General features: G+C 38.7%; 2 protein-coding genes and 1 non-coding gene across 3 annotated transcripts in view; 2 read left to right on the forward strand and 1 right to left on the reverse strand.

Annotated features, from left to right (window-relative positions):
* LOC102750267 (uncharacterized) overlaps nt 1-17255 on the forward strand; it is a 612045-nt gene that overhangs the window by 86184 nt on the left and 508606 nt on the right. The window lies entirely within an intron of this gene.
* Nucleotides 2199-14679, reverse strand: THAP10 (THAP domain containing 10). Its single transcript, XM_006743273.3, has 3 exons — nt 14067-14679; nt 3441-3588; nt 2199-3335 (listed from the first exon to the last, which is right to left on the reverse strand). The coding sequence occupies exons 1-3, from the start codon at nt 14493-14495 to the stop codon at nt 3139-3141; spliced, it is 774 nt and encodes a 257-aa protein (XP_006743336.1). The 5' UTR covers nt 14496-14679; the 3' UTR covers nt 2199-3138.
* LRRC49 (leucine rich repeat containing 49) overlaps nt 14827-17255 on the forward strand; it is a 154190-nt gene continuing 151761 nt past the window's right edge. Inside the window, exons 1-2 of the mRNA XM_081829717.1 lie at nt 14827-15124; nt 15778-15834. Coding sequence (XP_081685843.1) covers nt 15077-15124; nt 15778-15834 — 105 coding nt within the window. The 5' untranslated portion in view covers nt 14827-15076. The remainder of the gene's footprint in view (nt 15125-15777; nt 15835-17255) is intronic.

The following is a 17255-nucleotide window of genomic DNA, read 5'->3' on the forward strand; positions in this document are numbered from 1 at the left end:
TGCCCTTAGAGACTCTATGTTGCCATTAATTGATTTCTCCATTCTAGCCATTGTCTTCACAATTGCTAGCCTGAATTCCATCTCTGACATCTTGGTTATGTCTGTATCCATTTGTAAATCTGCAGCATAAGTCATAATCTCTGAGTCTTTTCTCTTTTGGGGGCTCCTCCTCCTAGTCATTCTGTTGATGGGTGTTTGAGGGAATGTAGAGTCGAAATTATTGACCAGAACCCAAGCCAGATGCACCTGTTTTCTTGGGACCTTAGGGTTGCTGGCCTCTTGTTTTCCCAGCCTGTCTTCTGCGGGAGGGGCCTGCCGCACTGTTACTCAGGCAACCCTGTTTGGGTGGAGTTGCCCTGAGCCCCTGTGGCGGGGGATGGGCTCAGTGGGAACAAGTGTTTTTGGGGCTTTTGTTCTCTGGCGGCTTTCCCTGGCGGCTTTCCGCGTCTCTTTCGCGAGTCAGAGCAGAAGAGACCATTTCCAACCCTCTGCCTCAGAGCAGAGAGACCTCAGTCTGTTCTTCAGTGAGCTCTCCAGGCCACACTGTCTCCGTTTCTGTCCGTGCTGCTATAGACTGCGGCGTCCTGGGTTGTGCGCCCCTCCGCAGCACTCCCAGTCCTGCCTCCAGGTCGGGGCACATCTCTGCCCTTTGTGCTTCTAAAACCGCCAGCCGCTCCCAATTCGCGCCTGCGCGACTCCTATGCTTCGGTTTCCGTCCAGGGGGCTGCAAGTTCGCGTGCGCGTGACTCCGTTGCTCCGGGTTTCCACCCCGGGGGTTGCAGTTCACCGGGGTGACCCCGGCACTCCAGGTTTCTGGCCCGGGGGCTGCAGTTCGCTTGCACGCGACCCCGCCGGTCTGGGTTTCCACCCCGGGGGCTGCCCTAGAGTCCTTTCCCCACCACTACTGGTCTGTGAGTCTGTGCCCGTCCGCAGCGCGCGAGGCTGTCACTCACCGGCGGTGTAGGATCCCCATGTCCAGGCACCCTCCCGCTGCCGTTTATCCTCCGATATCTGCCCGCAGGATCACAGCTCTCCGCTTCGTACCTCAAAACCAACCGCCTGCGATATTCTGTTTGTAGAGATCCAGATCTTCTTACATCTCAGGCTGGTTTCGTGGGTGCTCAGAGTGGTCTGGTAGATATCCAGCTCAGTTCCGGGGACCAGCTGAAATAGGGTCCCCTACTCCTCCGCCATCTTTCGGGACCCCCAATTATGTTCTAACATCTTACTCTGCTTTGTTTTCTTCATAGCACTATCTAAAATTATTCATCCATTTCCTTGTTTATTGTCTGGCTCCCCTCTAAAAGGTAAGCACCAAGAGGGCAGAATTTTTGTCTTGCTCACCAATGTGTCCTTGGTAGCTAGAAGTTATCTGGCACAGAGTATGTTTAATAAGTACTTATTACATAAACAAATGAAAAATGATATGGCAGGTGTTGAGGTGCATCTCATTTTTCCCCATTAAACTAATCTGGCAACAAAAGAAATTAAGATAATTGAAAATATGCAAAAAGTATTCAATATTATATAAACTATATGTTCTTCATATTTAATTTAAAATAAAGCCAGTATTTCATTTTACTTTAGGACAGTGAAACATTGCACAATACATTATAAAATCATGTGAATCAACAAACCAAACATAAATTCTCTATTGGTAAAAGAAAAAAACCTAACTGAAAAGGAAGAAAGAAAGAAAGGAAGAAATTAAGAAAGATAGGTAGGTTATGGTTGTCAAAATTGTTTAACACAGAGAAGTAAACTCATGGCAGTGAAATTTGGGGATGAATGGGTATATAACATTCGTTATAATTTGAATTAAGGTGATAGGCTATTTAAAAGCTCAAGGAACAATAGGTACTTACTAATAGTATTTAGCTTCAGAAGATTTATATTCTTAATTTTAAAACACAATGCTCTCTCAAAACACCAAATAGTTATCTCAAAGCCAAAGCAGCAGCAATAATAATAATAATAATAATAATAATAATAGTGTTATGTATTTACATAATCATTGTTCAGGCTCACAACTTCTATTAATATTTTGTTTATTATTCTTTTTATTAAAATTATACTGTTCAAATTAAGTCACACATGAAATTGGCTTTGGAAGAAAATCACTTTGGTATATTATTTAAACCTTCTAGGATAAAATGCATGCAAGTTCTTCCAGTCATGAGCAACTAACAAGACATGTAAGGTATAAAATGGACATTTATTTTTATTATTCTCAATAGAAGATCAGAGTTATAATAAGTTTCTCAGAAACAATTGTAACAAATTATTCATGGTACAAAATTGCCATAGAAATTTTCCTGGTGAATGGCAGATGGGGCGACTATGTTTCACATGCTTATTTCCCAAATGTAGAATTCAATAGAATGGTATTAAAGAGGAAAACCTAATTCTTGAAATGGGGATATGTTAGAAATATAATACTATTTTTTGCATGATGTTAATAATTTCAATATAAATTAATCAAGCTAATTGGTTTGTTGTAATAGGAACCAATGCAAATAGATTTCATTAACAAGGCAATCCAAGTATATGAAACTCTATCTCTATTTAAATTAATTCCCTTTGAAAATTTTCTGTAAGAGCCATAACGTCACCAGAAATGCTTACAGGGACTGATCCACAGATCCAATAGTATTACAAATGGACAAACTAATAAATATACAACATAGAAAAAATAATAATCAAGGATAAGTCTCCTGGCTCCCAAATAATTTAATAGTATCACGCTTGGCTGTGCTTACTATTATCTTCAAATTATTTAGAATAGTGACGTTCTAACTTGTGAATGTCATATAAGTCCCATTTCTACAGTAAGCTTAAATATTCAGTGCTTAATCTTGATCTGGAAATGCTGCTATTGTGGTTTTGTTTTATAACTCGATTTCCACCAAAAGGATAAAAAGAAAAAAAAAAACAAGAGGTGAAAGTGGGAGGTGGGGAGGTTTGTGGGCAGGATTATCTTCATTATCTTGGCAGGCGGACACATTTTTGCCTTAGAGCTGAACAAATTTTGCTGATACTCAACTATACCAAAGTGAAAGATTTACAAGAGCAAAGAAGTAATTGTGTGAGCAAAGGTTTGAAAACCTATAGGACATCAAGTCATTTGATGTTGCATTTTTAACAAGACTCTTCTTTCACCTGCACAGCTATGTAAGACAAATTGCTCTGCTCACTCTTGACATCCCAGTCTGCATCTGGCTCTGAGTCACTGGAGTAAATGTCAAAGAGGGAGGCACTTCTAGACTGCAATCCGTTGGTCTGAGTAGTGGCATTACACAGTTGTTTTCCAAGCACTTTCACTTTGGCTTGAATACCTGAAAGAGAATAAACACATTTGCCTGTGAATTACATTTTGCTTGTCATTTATCTTTCGTATGCAAAAGATCAATTCAATTATCAGTCGAAGAGTCCAAACATACCAACACTGCGGTGAGGGGGTCTTTTCAGAGACATTTGTGTGCTTTTATGCACTGGGCCTTCTTCACAGTGAGTAGGTTCCGAAGTGACACCATAAGATAGATTATTAGCAGGGACTTGTGTTTGTTTAACTTCATTTTCATATGTAATCTAAAAATATAAATCAGAGGAGAACCATATCAAAGGTAGCCTAACTAGTATGGTTTTATCTTTCAAAAGTGAGAAGTAGTAAAAGAGTATAAATAATAGTTTTCAAGGTCACATAGTAGGAAGACTGGAGTTTGAATCCAGGCAAGCTGGCTCCAAAGTCCAAGTTCTTAAGAACTCTGCCATACTGTTCTTTACTATTTGTAAATCATAAATTGCCAAGCATTCTGGTCAAACAGAAATTTAGAAGTTATTATTTGCTTACAACTCATTATTTTTTCCTAAATCAATAGCTATAAGAGATAATACTACTAGTATTAAATTACTGGATATCATAGCAGTAGCATTATTCTAGAAAGCCTAATCATTGGTCCTTTATACCTTACAGAGAAATACTTAAATAAAATAATATGACTGGCTTTAAATGTTTTTATGCTTTCCTGAGAAAAATTACAATGTGAAACAGAAATTTTGATTTGCGGGGGAAGTAAGAGGTAGAAAGGAGCAGGATTTGGATACTTAGAAGGTAACATAAGCAATTGTACTACTAGGTATTTATCCAAAGGATACAAACATAGTGATTCGAAGGTGCACATGCACCCCAATGTTTACAGCAGCAATGTCCACAATAGCCAAAATATGGAAAAAGCCCAGATGTCCATCAACAGATGAATGGATAAAGGTGTGGCATATATATATATATATATATAAAATGGAAAACAATGAAATCTTCCATTTGCAATGACATGGATGGAACTAAACGGTATTATGCTAAGCTAAATAAGTCAGTCAGAGAAAGACAAATATCATATGATTTCACTCATGTGTGGATTTCAAGAAACAAAACTGATGAACATAGGGGTAAGGGAAGGAAATGTAAAATAAGATGAAAACAGAGAGGGAGGCAAACCATATGAGACTCTTAACCATAGAGAACAAACTGAGGGTTCCTGGAGGGGTGGGGGGTGGGGGGATGGGGCAACTGGGTGATGAGCATTAAGGAGGGCATTTGATGTAATGAGCACTGGGTGTTATATGCAACTGATGAATCACTAAATTCTACCCCTGAAACTAATAATACAGTATATGTTAACTAAATTGAATTTAAATAAAAAATTAAAAAAAAAGAAGGTAACGTAAGACTGAGTACCTAGAAATTATGTGGAAGAGGCTAAGAAAGGATATCTAGAATATGTAAGGGGGCCTGTGGGAAGAAATAAGAAGTGATAGAGAAACCAAAAACAAAATTAAAGTGCTCTGTAATTTTATCTAGTCCCTGGTCGTGGCAATTGCCTTTGAACCACTGAAAAAATATTTTAGCTGGCATTCATAGTTGCTGTAATACTGTAATATAGGCTATTAACACCCAAGTTAAAGAAACTTTGTGAAGAAAGTTTTGTGAAGAATCCCTCCTTCTTTTTTTTTTTTTTAAGATTTTATTTATTTATTCATGAGAGACAGAGAGACAGGCAGAGGCAGAGGGAGAGGTAGGCTCCCTGCGGAGCAGGGAGCCGGCATGGGACTTGATCCCCGGACCCCGGGATCATGACCCAAGCTGAAGGCAGATGCTTACCTGACTGAGCCACCCAGGCGCCCTGAAGAGTCCCTTTGTAACAGGAATAATTACGCTTAATATTACTGAGGACTTAAATCAAAGTATAAGTCTTACCTTTGTGTTTATAAAATTATGACCAATTCCTATTGGCTATATCTACTTCTAAGCCAAGCATTATAAAAGTCTAGTGTAAGTACATATTTCTTTACAAAACGGGTTCATGCCTGAAAAAATGGCATTTTAGAAATTTAATCAGGCTTTTAAAAATAACTTGTTCCCATTAGAATAATAATACCTTTTATCACTGAGAAAAATTTGCACCATACAGAGAAGCAAAAATAAACTAAAAATTAGCCATCATCTCTTTATCTGTAGCTAACAACTTTGTATTTTGGAACTTTTTTGGTCTTTTTTTTTTTTTTTTAATTGGGATCATCTCTTTTATAACCTTGTTTTTTCCTTTAATAATCATGTTTCTATGTTATTAAATATTCTACATAATTTTTATGGCTGCATACAATCTGTTGTACAGATATACTGTAATTTATTAAAACAATCTATATTAGAAATCTTTGAACATAAATCTTTTGTGCACATATCTGATTATTACTTCTTCATATTAAAAGGTTAAGAAGCAGAATTTCCAAATATATATTGATCAGCTGGAACATGAGTCAAAAGAAAATATTTGAAATTAGGCAGAGAGAGAAAAAAGTTTGGAAAATATAGAAAAGATCACAAGAGACAAAGCAGATAAGATGAAAAAGTATCATATATGATATTAATTGTAGTACCAGAGGAAAAAAGAGAGAAAATGGGACAGAAGCACTATTTGAGCAAATAACATCTGAAAATTCACCAAAATGGAGAGGAGACATTAAGACATGGTTTTTCAAAAGTACTATTTGTACTTATCAAAATAAAAACAAAGGAAGCCATACCTATGCACTTTACAGTAAAACTGGAAAACAAAGAGAAAAAATTAGAAGCAGCCAGAGGAAAAAGATACACTCTCTTCAAAGAGGCAATCATAGGAGGGAATGCCAAAACTCTTAAGGATACAGAAAGACTGAAAATAGGGGCGCTGGGTGGCTTAGTTGGTTAAGCGACTGCCTTTGGCTCAGGTCGTGATCCTGGAGTGCTGCGATGGAGTCCCGCATCGGGCTCCCTGCTCAGCAGGGAGTCTGCTTTGCCCTCTGACCCTCCCCCCTCTCATGCTCTCTATCTCATTCTCTCGCTCAAATAAATAAATAAAAGGATGTAAAAAGATGTACTATGCCAACACTAACCTAAAGAAAGCTGATGTTGCTATATTAGCACTATATAACAGAATTAGATCAAATTATGTTAGAATTAGATCAAATATGTAAATTCAAAATTACAGTGGAAGATTTTTAACATGCCTCTCCCAGTAATTAATACAATTAGGTAGACAAAAATTTCATAAGGATAGAGAACTTGTAAACATGATTAATAGACATATATAGAACACGTACTCAACTGCAGAACACATATTCATCTCAAGTGCATATGGAACATTTACAAAAACTGACCTATGTTTTGCCTAATACAAGTTTCAATAAATTTCAAAGGATTAAATTCATATGCTGTATATTCTCTGGTCACAGCATAACAGACCTAGAAATCGATAACAAAAATAGAACTACAAAATGCCAGTATGTTTGGAAATTTAATAACCTACTTCTAAATAACCCATGAAAAGATAAGAGATAAATTTATAGTGAAATAAAAAGATTTACACGGGGCACCTGGATGGCTCAGGTGGTTAAGTGTCTGCCTTCAGCTCAGGTCATGATCTCAGGGTCCTGGGATCGAGCCCCGCATCGGGTTCCCTGCTTGGCAGGGAGCCTGATTCTCCCTCTCCCTCTACTGTTCCCCCTGCTTGTGCTCTCTCGCTCTGTCAAATAAATAAATAAAATCTTAAAAGAAAAAGATATTTTATGCTAAATAATAATATTCTATATCAAAATCTTGTGGGACTCAGTTAATGCCATGCTTACAAGGGAATTTATAGTCTTATATGCACAGAAGAGTATAGAAAAATTAATTAGGCTTAATTAGAGTGGAATTATTAACATCACACAAAAAATTTATCCCACAAAATATTTCTAACATATCCTCATTTCAGAAGTCAATTTTTCCTCTATTAATACCACTCTAGGGAATTCTACAATTGGGAAATACGCATGCGAAACTCAGATGCCTCTTTGGCCATTAGTGTGAAAATTCTGAAAACCCATGATCCAATTTAAATTCTCAAGAAGTTAGAAGAACAGTAAATAAAAATTTAAAAAGTAGAGGAATCAAGAGTGAACTATAATGTAAACTATGGATTTTGGGTGATAGTGATGCGTCAATGTAGGTTCATCAGTTCTAACAAATGTACCACTCTGGTGGGGATGTTGATAGTCCAGGTGTCAACATAGGTGTGGGGGCAGTGCGAATATGGGAAATCTCTCTAAAGTCCCCTCAATTTTGCTGTGAACCTGAAACTGTTCAAAAAAAGTTAAACCTTATAAAAATAATTTTTAAAATACTGGAAAAAAATGTGAATATGTTTATTTATCTGACAGAGAGAGACAGAGACAGTGATAGAGGACAAGAGTGGGGAGGAGAGGGAGAAGCAGGCTCCCCGCTGAGCAGGGAACCAGACACCAGGCTTGTTCCCAGGACCCTCGATCATGACCTGAACTGAAGGCAGACACTTAATCGACTGAGCCACCCAGGTGCTCCACTACCGGAAAGTTTTAAAAAATTTAAGCAGCTGGGCAAAATTTGAAGTATTTGGTAATTCAATGTTTTGTCTTCACATAAGCAAGCTGGTTATTCTTACAATATTCTTTGCATGAAATACCACATCTTAATATGTACAGATATCTTTAAGTGAAGTTTTCACTTTTTAACAAGCTTGTTTAATGGAAAAATAGACAAGAAAATATCTCTGTTAATCATTTAGCTCAGTAATATATAAATCTAACCTATCAACTAAAAAATCAAAGTTGAAAAAAATAAGTACAGGGAAGGAAAAATGATACAAAATAATGAAAAAAAAATACTAGAAAAAAGACCAAGAAGGCAGTTTATTATTTGAAAAGATCAATAAAAATCGAAAAACACCTGGTGAAGCAGATCAAAAACAGAATGAAAAAGCAAAAATCACTACAGATCATATAGAATTTTAAAAGGTAAAAGATTATAACTTTGTGTCAATATATTTGAAAATTTAAACTGACAAATTTTTAGAAAAATATAATTTGTCAAAGTGCAGAAACAAAAAACTGAATAATCATGTAACTGTTAAAAAAAATTGAATCCATCATTAAAAATCTTCTCACAGGGGCGCCTGGGTGGCTCAGAGTTTAGGCGTCTGCCTTTGGCTCAGGTCATGATCCCAGGGTCCTGGGATCGAGCCCCGCATCGGGCTCCCTGCTCTGCGGGAGGCCTGCTTCTCCCTCTCCCACTCCCCTGCTTGTGTTCCCTCTCTCGCTGTGTCTCTCTCTGTCAAATAAATAAATAAAATATTTAAAAAAAAAAATCTTCTCACAAGGGGCGTCTGGGTGGTGCAGTTGGTTGAGCATCCAACTCTTGGTTTCCTCTCAGGTCGTGATCTCAAGGTCGTGAGATCAAGCCCTGCAGTGGGCTCTGTGCTTAGCATGGAGTCTGCTTGAAATTCTCTCTGCCCTTCCTGCTCGTGCGCACACACTCTCTCTCTCTCAAATAAATAAATAAATCTGAAAAAAAAAAAATCTTCCCACAAGGAAAACTCCAGGACTAGGTAAGGACCAGGTATCTTTATCAGCGAACTCTACCAAATATTAATACCAAATTTATTAATGAATATATGCCAATTTATAGAAACGTTTCCAGAGAATGATATAAGAGGAAATAACTCCAAATTGGTCAGCATAATCTTGATATCAAATCTGAGAAAGACATTTCTTTTTTTTTTTTTTAATATTTTATTTATTTGTCAGAGAGAGAGACAGAGGCAGGCAGAGGGAGAAGCAGGCTCCCTGCCCAGCAAGGAGCCCAATGCGGGACTCAATCCCAGGACCCTGGGATCATGACCTGAGCTGAAGGCAAATGCTTAACCGACTGAGCCACCTACGCACCCCTGAGAAACACATTTCAAGAAAGAAAAATTATAGACTGAGTTTGCCCATGAACACAGATGTAAAAATCCTATTAGCAAATCAAATCAAGCAATATATAAAAGAGCAATAAGCATTGGCCAAAATGTGTTTACTTCAGCCATGCAAGTTTGGTTCTATATTTCAAAACCAGGCAATATAATTCACCACAATAACAGAATAATAGACAAAATATATGATTATAAATAGATTCAGAAAAAGCACTTGATATAATTCAACATCATTTATGATTTAAATCTGTAGCAAAAACTAGTAATAGGCAGGAATATTTTTTTATGATAAAAAGCAGCTGCAAAAAAACCACAAAACTGTAGCAAAAATCATATCAAATGGTAAACTTAAAGGCCTCCCCTCTGGAAATAAGAATGAGAAAAAGGATTCCTCATCACTTCTTTGGTTCCCAACACTGTACTGAAGTTTCTAGTTAGTGTAGTAGGAATAGGAAATAAAAGCACAAATACCAACAACTATTTACTGACATGTTATAGACACGTAGAAAATTGAAAAATATCTACAAATTATTGGAATAAATAGGTTTACACAAGGTTTCTGGATACAAGGTCAACAAAAATCAATTTATCTACATAAATACATAAAAAATAAAATTTTAAATACTGCTTATAATAGCAAAATCAAATAGGAATAAATCTAATAAAATATGCACAAAACCTTTACATAGAATGCCATAAAATATTTTTACAAGGAACGTAAAAACCCAGATTAATGTAGGGATATACTACGTTCATGGATTGGAAGAACTGTTATTGTTAATATGCTCTTTCTCCCTACATTCATTTATAAATTCAATGTAGTCCCAATCAAATCCCAGTAGATAATTTGTGGAAATTGACAAACCAATTCTAAGATATATATGGAACTTCAAGGAGCCCCAAATAGCCAAGACATCCATGAAGATGAGCATGGTAAGAGAAATCGATCAATTGAATGTTGACTCTTAATATAAGCCACAGTAATTAAGGTACTGTGATAATGCTGCAAAAAATATGCAAATGGATAAATGGGCAGAATTTAAAAGTGTGGAAACAGACTTAATGTGTACATAGAAACTTATGACAAAGTTGACACTGGAGGACAATGAGGAAATGCTGTCCTTTCAATAGAAGACGCTGAGTCAACTGGGTATCTATAAGGGAAAAAAATGAAACTTAAACCCTATCTCACATCACATACAAAAGTCAATTCTGAATGGGTTGTAGATCTGAATGTAAAAATTAAGAACAAGTTTATAGAAAACAGCATATAGAAAAATACTGGTAAGTTGGTCTACATTAAAATTAAGAATTTCAGTACATCAAAAGACACTATTAAGAGGAAAGAGGCATGCCACAGTGGGAGAAGATATTTGAAACATATTTAACTGACAAAGGAAGCCAGAATTTATTAAGAACCCGAAATCAAGAGTTAACCTGACAGAAAAATGGGCCTATCACCAAAGAGGCTATCTACATGTACAATTAACATTTGAAAAGGTGTTCCCTTACTAATTTCATTTACAAATGGGAAATGCAAAGTAAAGCACCACTACAAACCTTGCAGAAGGACTCAAATGTGAAAGTCTAACAAACCAAGTGCAGGCAAGAATGAGGAACAATGTAAACTCATGCTGCTGGTAAAGTGTGAATTGGTAAGACTATTTTAAAAAAACACTTGGAATTATTTATTGAAGTTTAACATAATACTATGTCCCAGCAATTCTAGGTATATACCATCAGAAATGTGTGCACATATGAAAAAGACATGTTCAAAAATGCTTATAGCAGCATTACTTATAATTGCCCCCAAATGGTAACAACCCAAAGGTCCAAATAGAGTAGAACAGATAAATTTTTTAGCATATTCATACAATGGACTGCTACATAATAATGAAAACAAATTACTGCTGTATGCAACAATATGGGTGACTCTCACAAATATAATGTTGAACAAAGAAGCCAGATGCAAGAAATACCTACATAATGATTCTACTTTATGGAACTAAAAAAAAAAAAGCAAACTGGGTTTCTTCAAGAAGGAGGGAAGGCTGCAGCTCAGGTGATACAGGGGCCCCTGGGTTGTTAGCAGTGTTCTATTTCTTTGAGTCATCTAGTGGGCTACACTTGTTCAGGCTGTGATAATTTAATGACAATATTTGTGCACTTTCCTGCATATTTGTTACACTTCAATTAGACAGTTTAAAAAATACAGTTGGATAAAAAAATAAGAAATTAACGGTTAAGGAAAATAATCATAGTCTCATGAAGCAAAATATCAGATAATGTATAGTGCTCCTCAGAGCCCCCTTTCTCCTGGGAGATAGTCCCTTATCTTTTCTCAAGCTCCCTACAGATAGGGAACATTCAGTTATATTTATCTACATTAAGCACCAACTACCCAGAACAGTGTCTACAATAGCCCCTCAATAAATGCTGTAGAATGCCTGGAAATTTGATTTTTAGTCAGTTAGTCCTGGAATTGGAAATGAGTGGGGAAAGGAGCCAGAGGTGGTACAAGCAAACTTAGCAATGTTACTGGGGTTCTCAATCCAGACCTGGCGAAAAAGGGATTGCTAACAACTCTAAACTCTTTTTAACCTTATATACTTTTAAAGTAACTATTAATAAAACTAACACATAGTTTTCTAATAAACAGCAAGTATATTAATGTCATATGGATTGTTAGAAATGTTGGCTGGATATATTAATATATATAATATTCTAATTGCAGAGTAGGTTTGGTATGTACTCCGGATTTCCTCAAGGTTAGCCTTTGTTATAAAATCTTTGATTGTTTCACTAGCCTGGCTTTTCTTCTCCCAAGTTTTGATTAGGTGGTATAATTTTGAGGAAGTAAAATGGTGTAAGGGTGTGCATGGCATGTTTAATGTTCCTCTCTTTTACTATATATTTGCATTTGTGTATTATATATGTGCTTAGGTAAAGGTTGGGTAAGTAGTGATAGTGGATAGATAAAGGGACAGATGTCTTGACTGGTATATAGCTGGGTGAGAAGGGTAGCTGGCAGAGAACTGAAAATTCTATTAAAGTACAAAAAAGTGTTCTTAGAGTCACATAATCATTCCACAAATATTTATTGAATTCCTAAAATTTGCAAAATATTGTCTAGGTACTGTCAATATAATCATGAACATGTCAGATAGGATCCCTGCTCTCATGGAGCTTACATTCTAATGTGAAGACAAACATTAAGCAAACGACACAATTATTTCATGACAACTGTGATGTGTTGTTGAAGTATATGTGCTACTGAAGCATATGAAATATATGAAGAATGAAAATATATAATTAGGGGACCAAAGGGAAAGGATGTTTGAACTGATTTTTAAAGTAAAAAGACTTAATTGATGATGATGGTGAATGGCAGGAGCATAATTCCAGGGTATCACGTGAAACAAAAGAGTGAAGGCTTGTTGGTAGGAAGGAACAACAACACTTGTTGGTGGCCTTGGATAGGACTAGAATGGTAGGCAGGGCCAAAAAGCTTGCAAGGACTTGTAGGTTGTGTTAATAATTTTGCTCTTTATCCTAGTAATTTAAGGATACCTTAAAAGTGTCTTAAGCAGGGCGCCTGGGTGGCTCAGTCGTTAAGCGTCTGCCTTCAGCTCAGGTCATGATCCCAGGGTCCTGGGATCGGGTCCCACATCGGGCTCCCTGCTCAGCGGGAAGCCTGCTTCTCCCTCTCCCACTCCCCCTGCTTGTGTTCCTGTTCTCGCTGTCTCTCTCTGTCATATAAATAAATAAAATCTTTAAAAAAAAAAAAGTGTCTTAAGCACCCACTCCAACGTAGGGAGCAGGCTGGTATTTCAGAAAAAGTTTTGGTCTGGCAATTGGACTTAGAGCAAATATTACAGGCCCGTGAAGAAATTCTCAATCTCCTGGATTGACATCCTTGTGCATAAAGTGTGAGTCTGGACTAGAAGAGCACTTAGTTTCCCTTCAGCTCTAAAATTCTACGGACGCATCTGAATATTCAAAGCCAAAATGTCAGTTACAGATCAGCTGACTTCTTGGTGAACTCTTCCCACCTCTAGAAATGAACACCTTTTAGATCCAATTAAAAGTCATAATTTAATCTATGTAATGGTGACAGGGCTGAAGTCTGATTATCTCAAATAAGGCTGGGAAGTCTTCATTAAGATGGGAAGTGGGGAAGAAGATATAGTGAGCAGATACGAAGTAAATCTAGTCAATGCATATGAGGATTAGTAAGTTAGCAGAAGAGGGCAAGGTGGGAAAATTCAGCTCACTGTGATGTTTTAACTTACAGGAAGCTAGCCAAGAGGAAGTTTAGGAGCAGGAAGGGATTGTTTATCAGCAAACCCCATCTTCATCCGTAGCTCCGCATCCCCCTTCCCTCACCATTTTGGCAGTTATAATAATTTCCTCAAGCTCAGGTAATATGTTACGCAAAAACAGTTTCAAGCACCCCTTTCCTTGAGATTTGCTCAAATGGAACCCTTTCTATTTAAAAAGTCTGCAGCGGACTGTGAAGGTGACTCTAGAATCTAAAGGACGAGAGAGTGAGTCTGTCTGAGGCTGGGGGAGAAGGAGGTAGAAGGAACTATAATTCCATAGTGTTCATGTTAAATAAGACCTGGAGATCACCGCTACAGCACCCTCCTAATTTTACAGATGGGAAAACAGAACCCTTCGAAGTGAGGGGACACTAGTGGCAGAGCCGAGCCACAGGCCGGGGTTCTTTCCACGACCCTCGGTGGACTTCTGATGTCCCTTTACCTGTGAAGGCGCAGCCCTCTTCCTGGCCCGGAGGAGCGTACAGGCGGCCGGCCCCGGGGCGGCCTCTGCCTGCCTGACTGCCTGGGGCTCTCCTCCCTTTTCGGGGCCGCCCGCGTGCTCTCCCTCTTCTTCCCCCTTAGGTGCTGGGGCGGACACCCGGTGCAGGGTGGGCACGGCGCCCGCTACGAGCCTCAGGCGCTGGGAGAAGCGCAGGTTCTTCTGGATAACCGAAGAGACGTCAAAACAGGCCGGAGCGAAGTGGTCCGAGCAGATGACAGAGCGGTCATTGCCCCCGTACCAGTCGGCGCGGCGGCCCCGCACGAAGCGGTCCCACAGCAGCCGCACGGCCCGGTCCTTGGGGAAGCGGAACAGCGACTTCCCGGACTTGGTGGTGTTGCCGCAGTGGGCAGCCACGCAGCGGGCCGGCATGGCAGCGGCCTCGGCCTCCGCACGCCCGCGCGCTCCCAGCCGGGGCGACGCGGTCCCCCTGCGCCGGTCCGCGCTGCGCGGCGTCGGTGCCCCTACCTCCGGCCACCGGAAGTGCCGAGCTGGGGCCCCACGGGGGCGTACGCCGTGCTCGGATATCGGCCTCCGTCCGCGCGCGGCGGTCCTCCCCCGAGAGCAGGTGGCCACCGGCAGCGGGATCCAAATTTCGCGCGGGCGGAGCTGAGGTGGGCCGTAAAGAGGAACGGACCGGAAGTGGTGGTTGTCACAGCTACCGAGGCGGCCGCCCTCTTCCCGGTCTCCTCCTCCCCACACTCCGGCTCCTTTTGTAGGAGGCCAGGAAAGTAGGACGAGGAAGTGCGGACGCACCGGACCCGGGCAAACATCACCGGAGGCTCTACCGACCGGGTTGGCCAGTTGATTTAGGAGAGGACCAGACCGGAAATGGTCGTCTCCATGGTAACCCCTGAGCGGGTTGCCTGGGAGATGACCCCTTTCTGTCTCTGAGTCTCCGCTATATCGTCGCTTCTAAGGCAGATTTAACAGATCCTGGACTGTCTCCTGCCATGATTCCCGGGAAGTACCGCTCTGTTTCTGGCCGGGCTGCGAACAACGTAGGTTGGGTCTCCTGCCTTCCTTTTCTCCCCATTCGTATCGTTCTTTCTGACTGGCGTCTTTGTCCTAGGTGATGGGCTGGTATTATTGGGACCAGGACCGCTGAATATACTCGAGCTATTGTCTGACCGAGGCTTGAGATAACGTGGACTGGACCAAGGCACTTGGAGGGTATTTAATATTGTATGATGGGTATTCAAAGTCTTGTCCAGGTTCTTGGCTTCCCAGAAGGTGGAGCTGGTCTGCTGTGAAAGGCTAAGGTTCATTTCAATTCTTTTAACCAATCTCCCACCCCTTTTCTTAATTTAGAAAAAAATGTATTATTAATAGGTACTCCCCCTCCTTCACCTGTCCTATTGAGATATTTAGGTAGACTTGAGATGGCAAGTGTCAAAAACCTGAGGTGCTAAGGTAGAGGGTTAAATCGCTGCAGACATTTTGGAAAATAAATCACAGTGAAACCTTTTAATTCTTAGTCGTGATTTTATTGTTTTCAGCAGATCCTCAGAACATGATCATTTACCACAAACAAAAAGCAAGCATTCTGTTTTATTCTAAGTGTTTGTTATATCTTTATCTGTACCAGTTTGGGGAGAAATATGTGTGTATATAAGTTAAGAGCATATTTTATGCTATAATTTTTACATTGCAGGTGAACTGTGGGCTTCATCTGGTTATTCAAACATCATCGCTTCCTGAAAAAAGCAAAGTAAGATTTAAGCAGATTTGTATTTAAATCGAAGATAAATTATTTTGTAATCTACACAAATAGCAGCATGATTTGAAGAGTAGAGCTAAAATAATTTTTATTTTCTGCCCACATAAAGTCAAAGCCTCTTTTAAAAGCCTCTTTTAAAAACTGATTCTTATTTCACCAGTTACAAGAGGTGAGTTTTGTTTTGTTTTTTTTTACATTTAAACATTTCTTAAATCAAGATTCTTCTTAAAATTGATGGCACATCATAGTTGAATTAGGAAAGCTTTTTCTTTCTTAGTAGTGGTAAAATGATGGTATGTCTTCCTACTGATGGCATCTTATAATGGATAAAATGTGATAATTTGGGGGGAATACATCTACACATTCCGTTTAAAATCAAGGAGAATGTAATAGATTAGCAGTGAAAATATATTGAGCTTAATGCTATTTAGAAGTTAAGATACGAACATAAGATTTTTTTTCCCCAAATTTGCACACAGTATCCCCTGGCATTTGCATTATTTCTAGCTTTAGATTTGATTTTTGAGATACACATTTTCTTTCCCTCCTGTCTCACCTCAGCACTCAGACATACTCATCTACCTCCCACAGAATTGTCTCAAGACACAAAACAATTTTTCCCCCTTTGTCCAAGTTGGATACCTCCAACCATCACAATTCAGTTTTTTCCTAAAAGATTATTCAATAGATGTCACTGGGGGAACTCTAAAGTGAAGGACAGAGTTTACAAACAACAGCAGGAGGAGGGTAAGGAGGGGCATGAGGAGTGTTGATGGAAGGACACCATTAGTCAAGGAGGCAGTAGTTGATTACGTTATATGTGAAAATAAACACTTGGAAAGTAGACCACTTGATCATCTTGAATAAATAGCAATTAGCTAGGTTAATTGAAAATATTTTTTATTATAATTGGATGTAATGGATTCCCTCCAAAGTTTTGCTAATTGATTTTGCTGGAAAAATCCTGTTTTATCATTACAATGTATTTCTAGGAACTATGTGCCTTGTCCAGATTGTTTTCAAACCCATTTACTTTCTCTAGAGTGGACATATGTTCTGAGAAAATACCTTTAGCTCATATAATTCATAAAGTTATAATGCAAATGCTGTTATAATGTTTATAGTATGGATGAATCAGAAGCATCATAACTCTTTTAAGATAGGTACTTAGGGTTTTTTGGTGGCTAATCATGAGTGGTTGTTTTGGTTTTGTTTTTCTCAGTCCTCCTATCAAATAATTTAAAATCAATTTAGAGAAAATCCTTCTTAGAAGGTTTAGATATACAATTTTATTATACTTGGATTCTTAAAAGGAATTTTATTTATTTATTTATTTATTTATTTTTTTATTCTTATGTTAATCCCCATACATTACATCATTAGTTCTAGATGAAGTGTTCCATGATTCATTG

The sequence above is a fragment of the Leptonychotes weddellii genome, chromosome 9 (genome assembly GCF_054177405.1).
Source record: "Leptonychotes weddellii isolate Sample4059 chromosome 9, ASM5417740v2, whole genome shotgun sequence".
NCBI classification, from domain to species: Eukaryota; Metazoa; Chordata; class Mammalia; order Carnivora; family Phocidae; genus Leptonychotes; species Leptonychotes weddellii.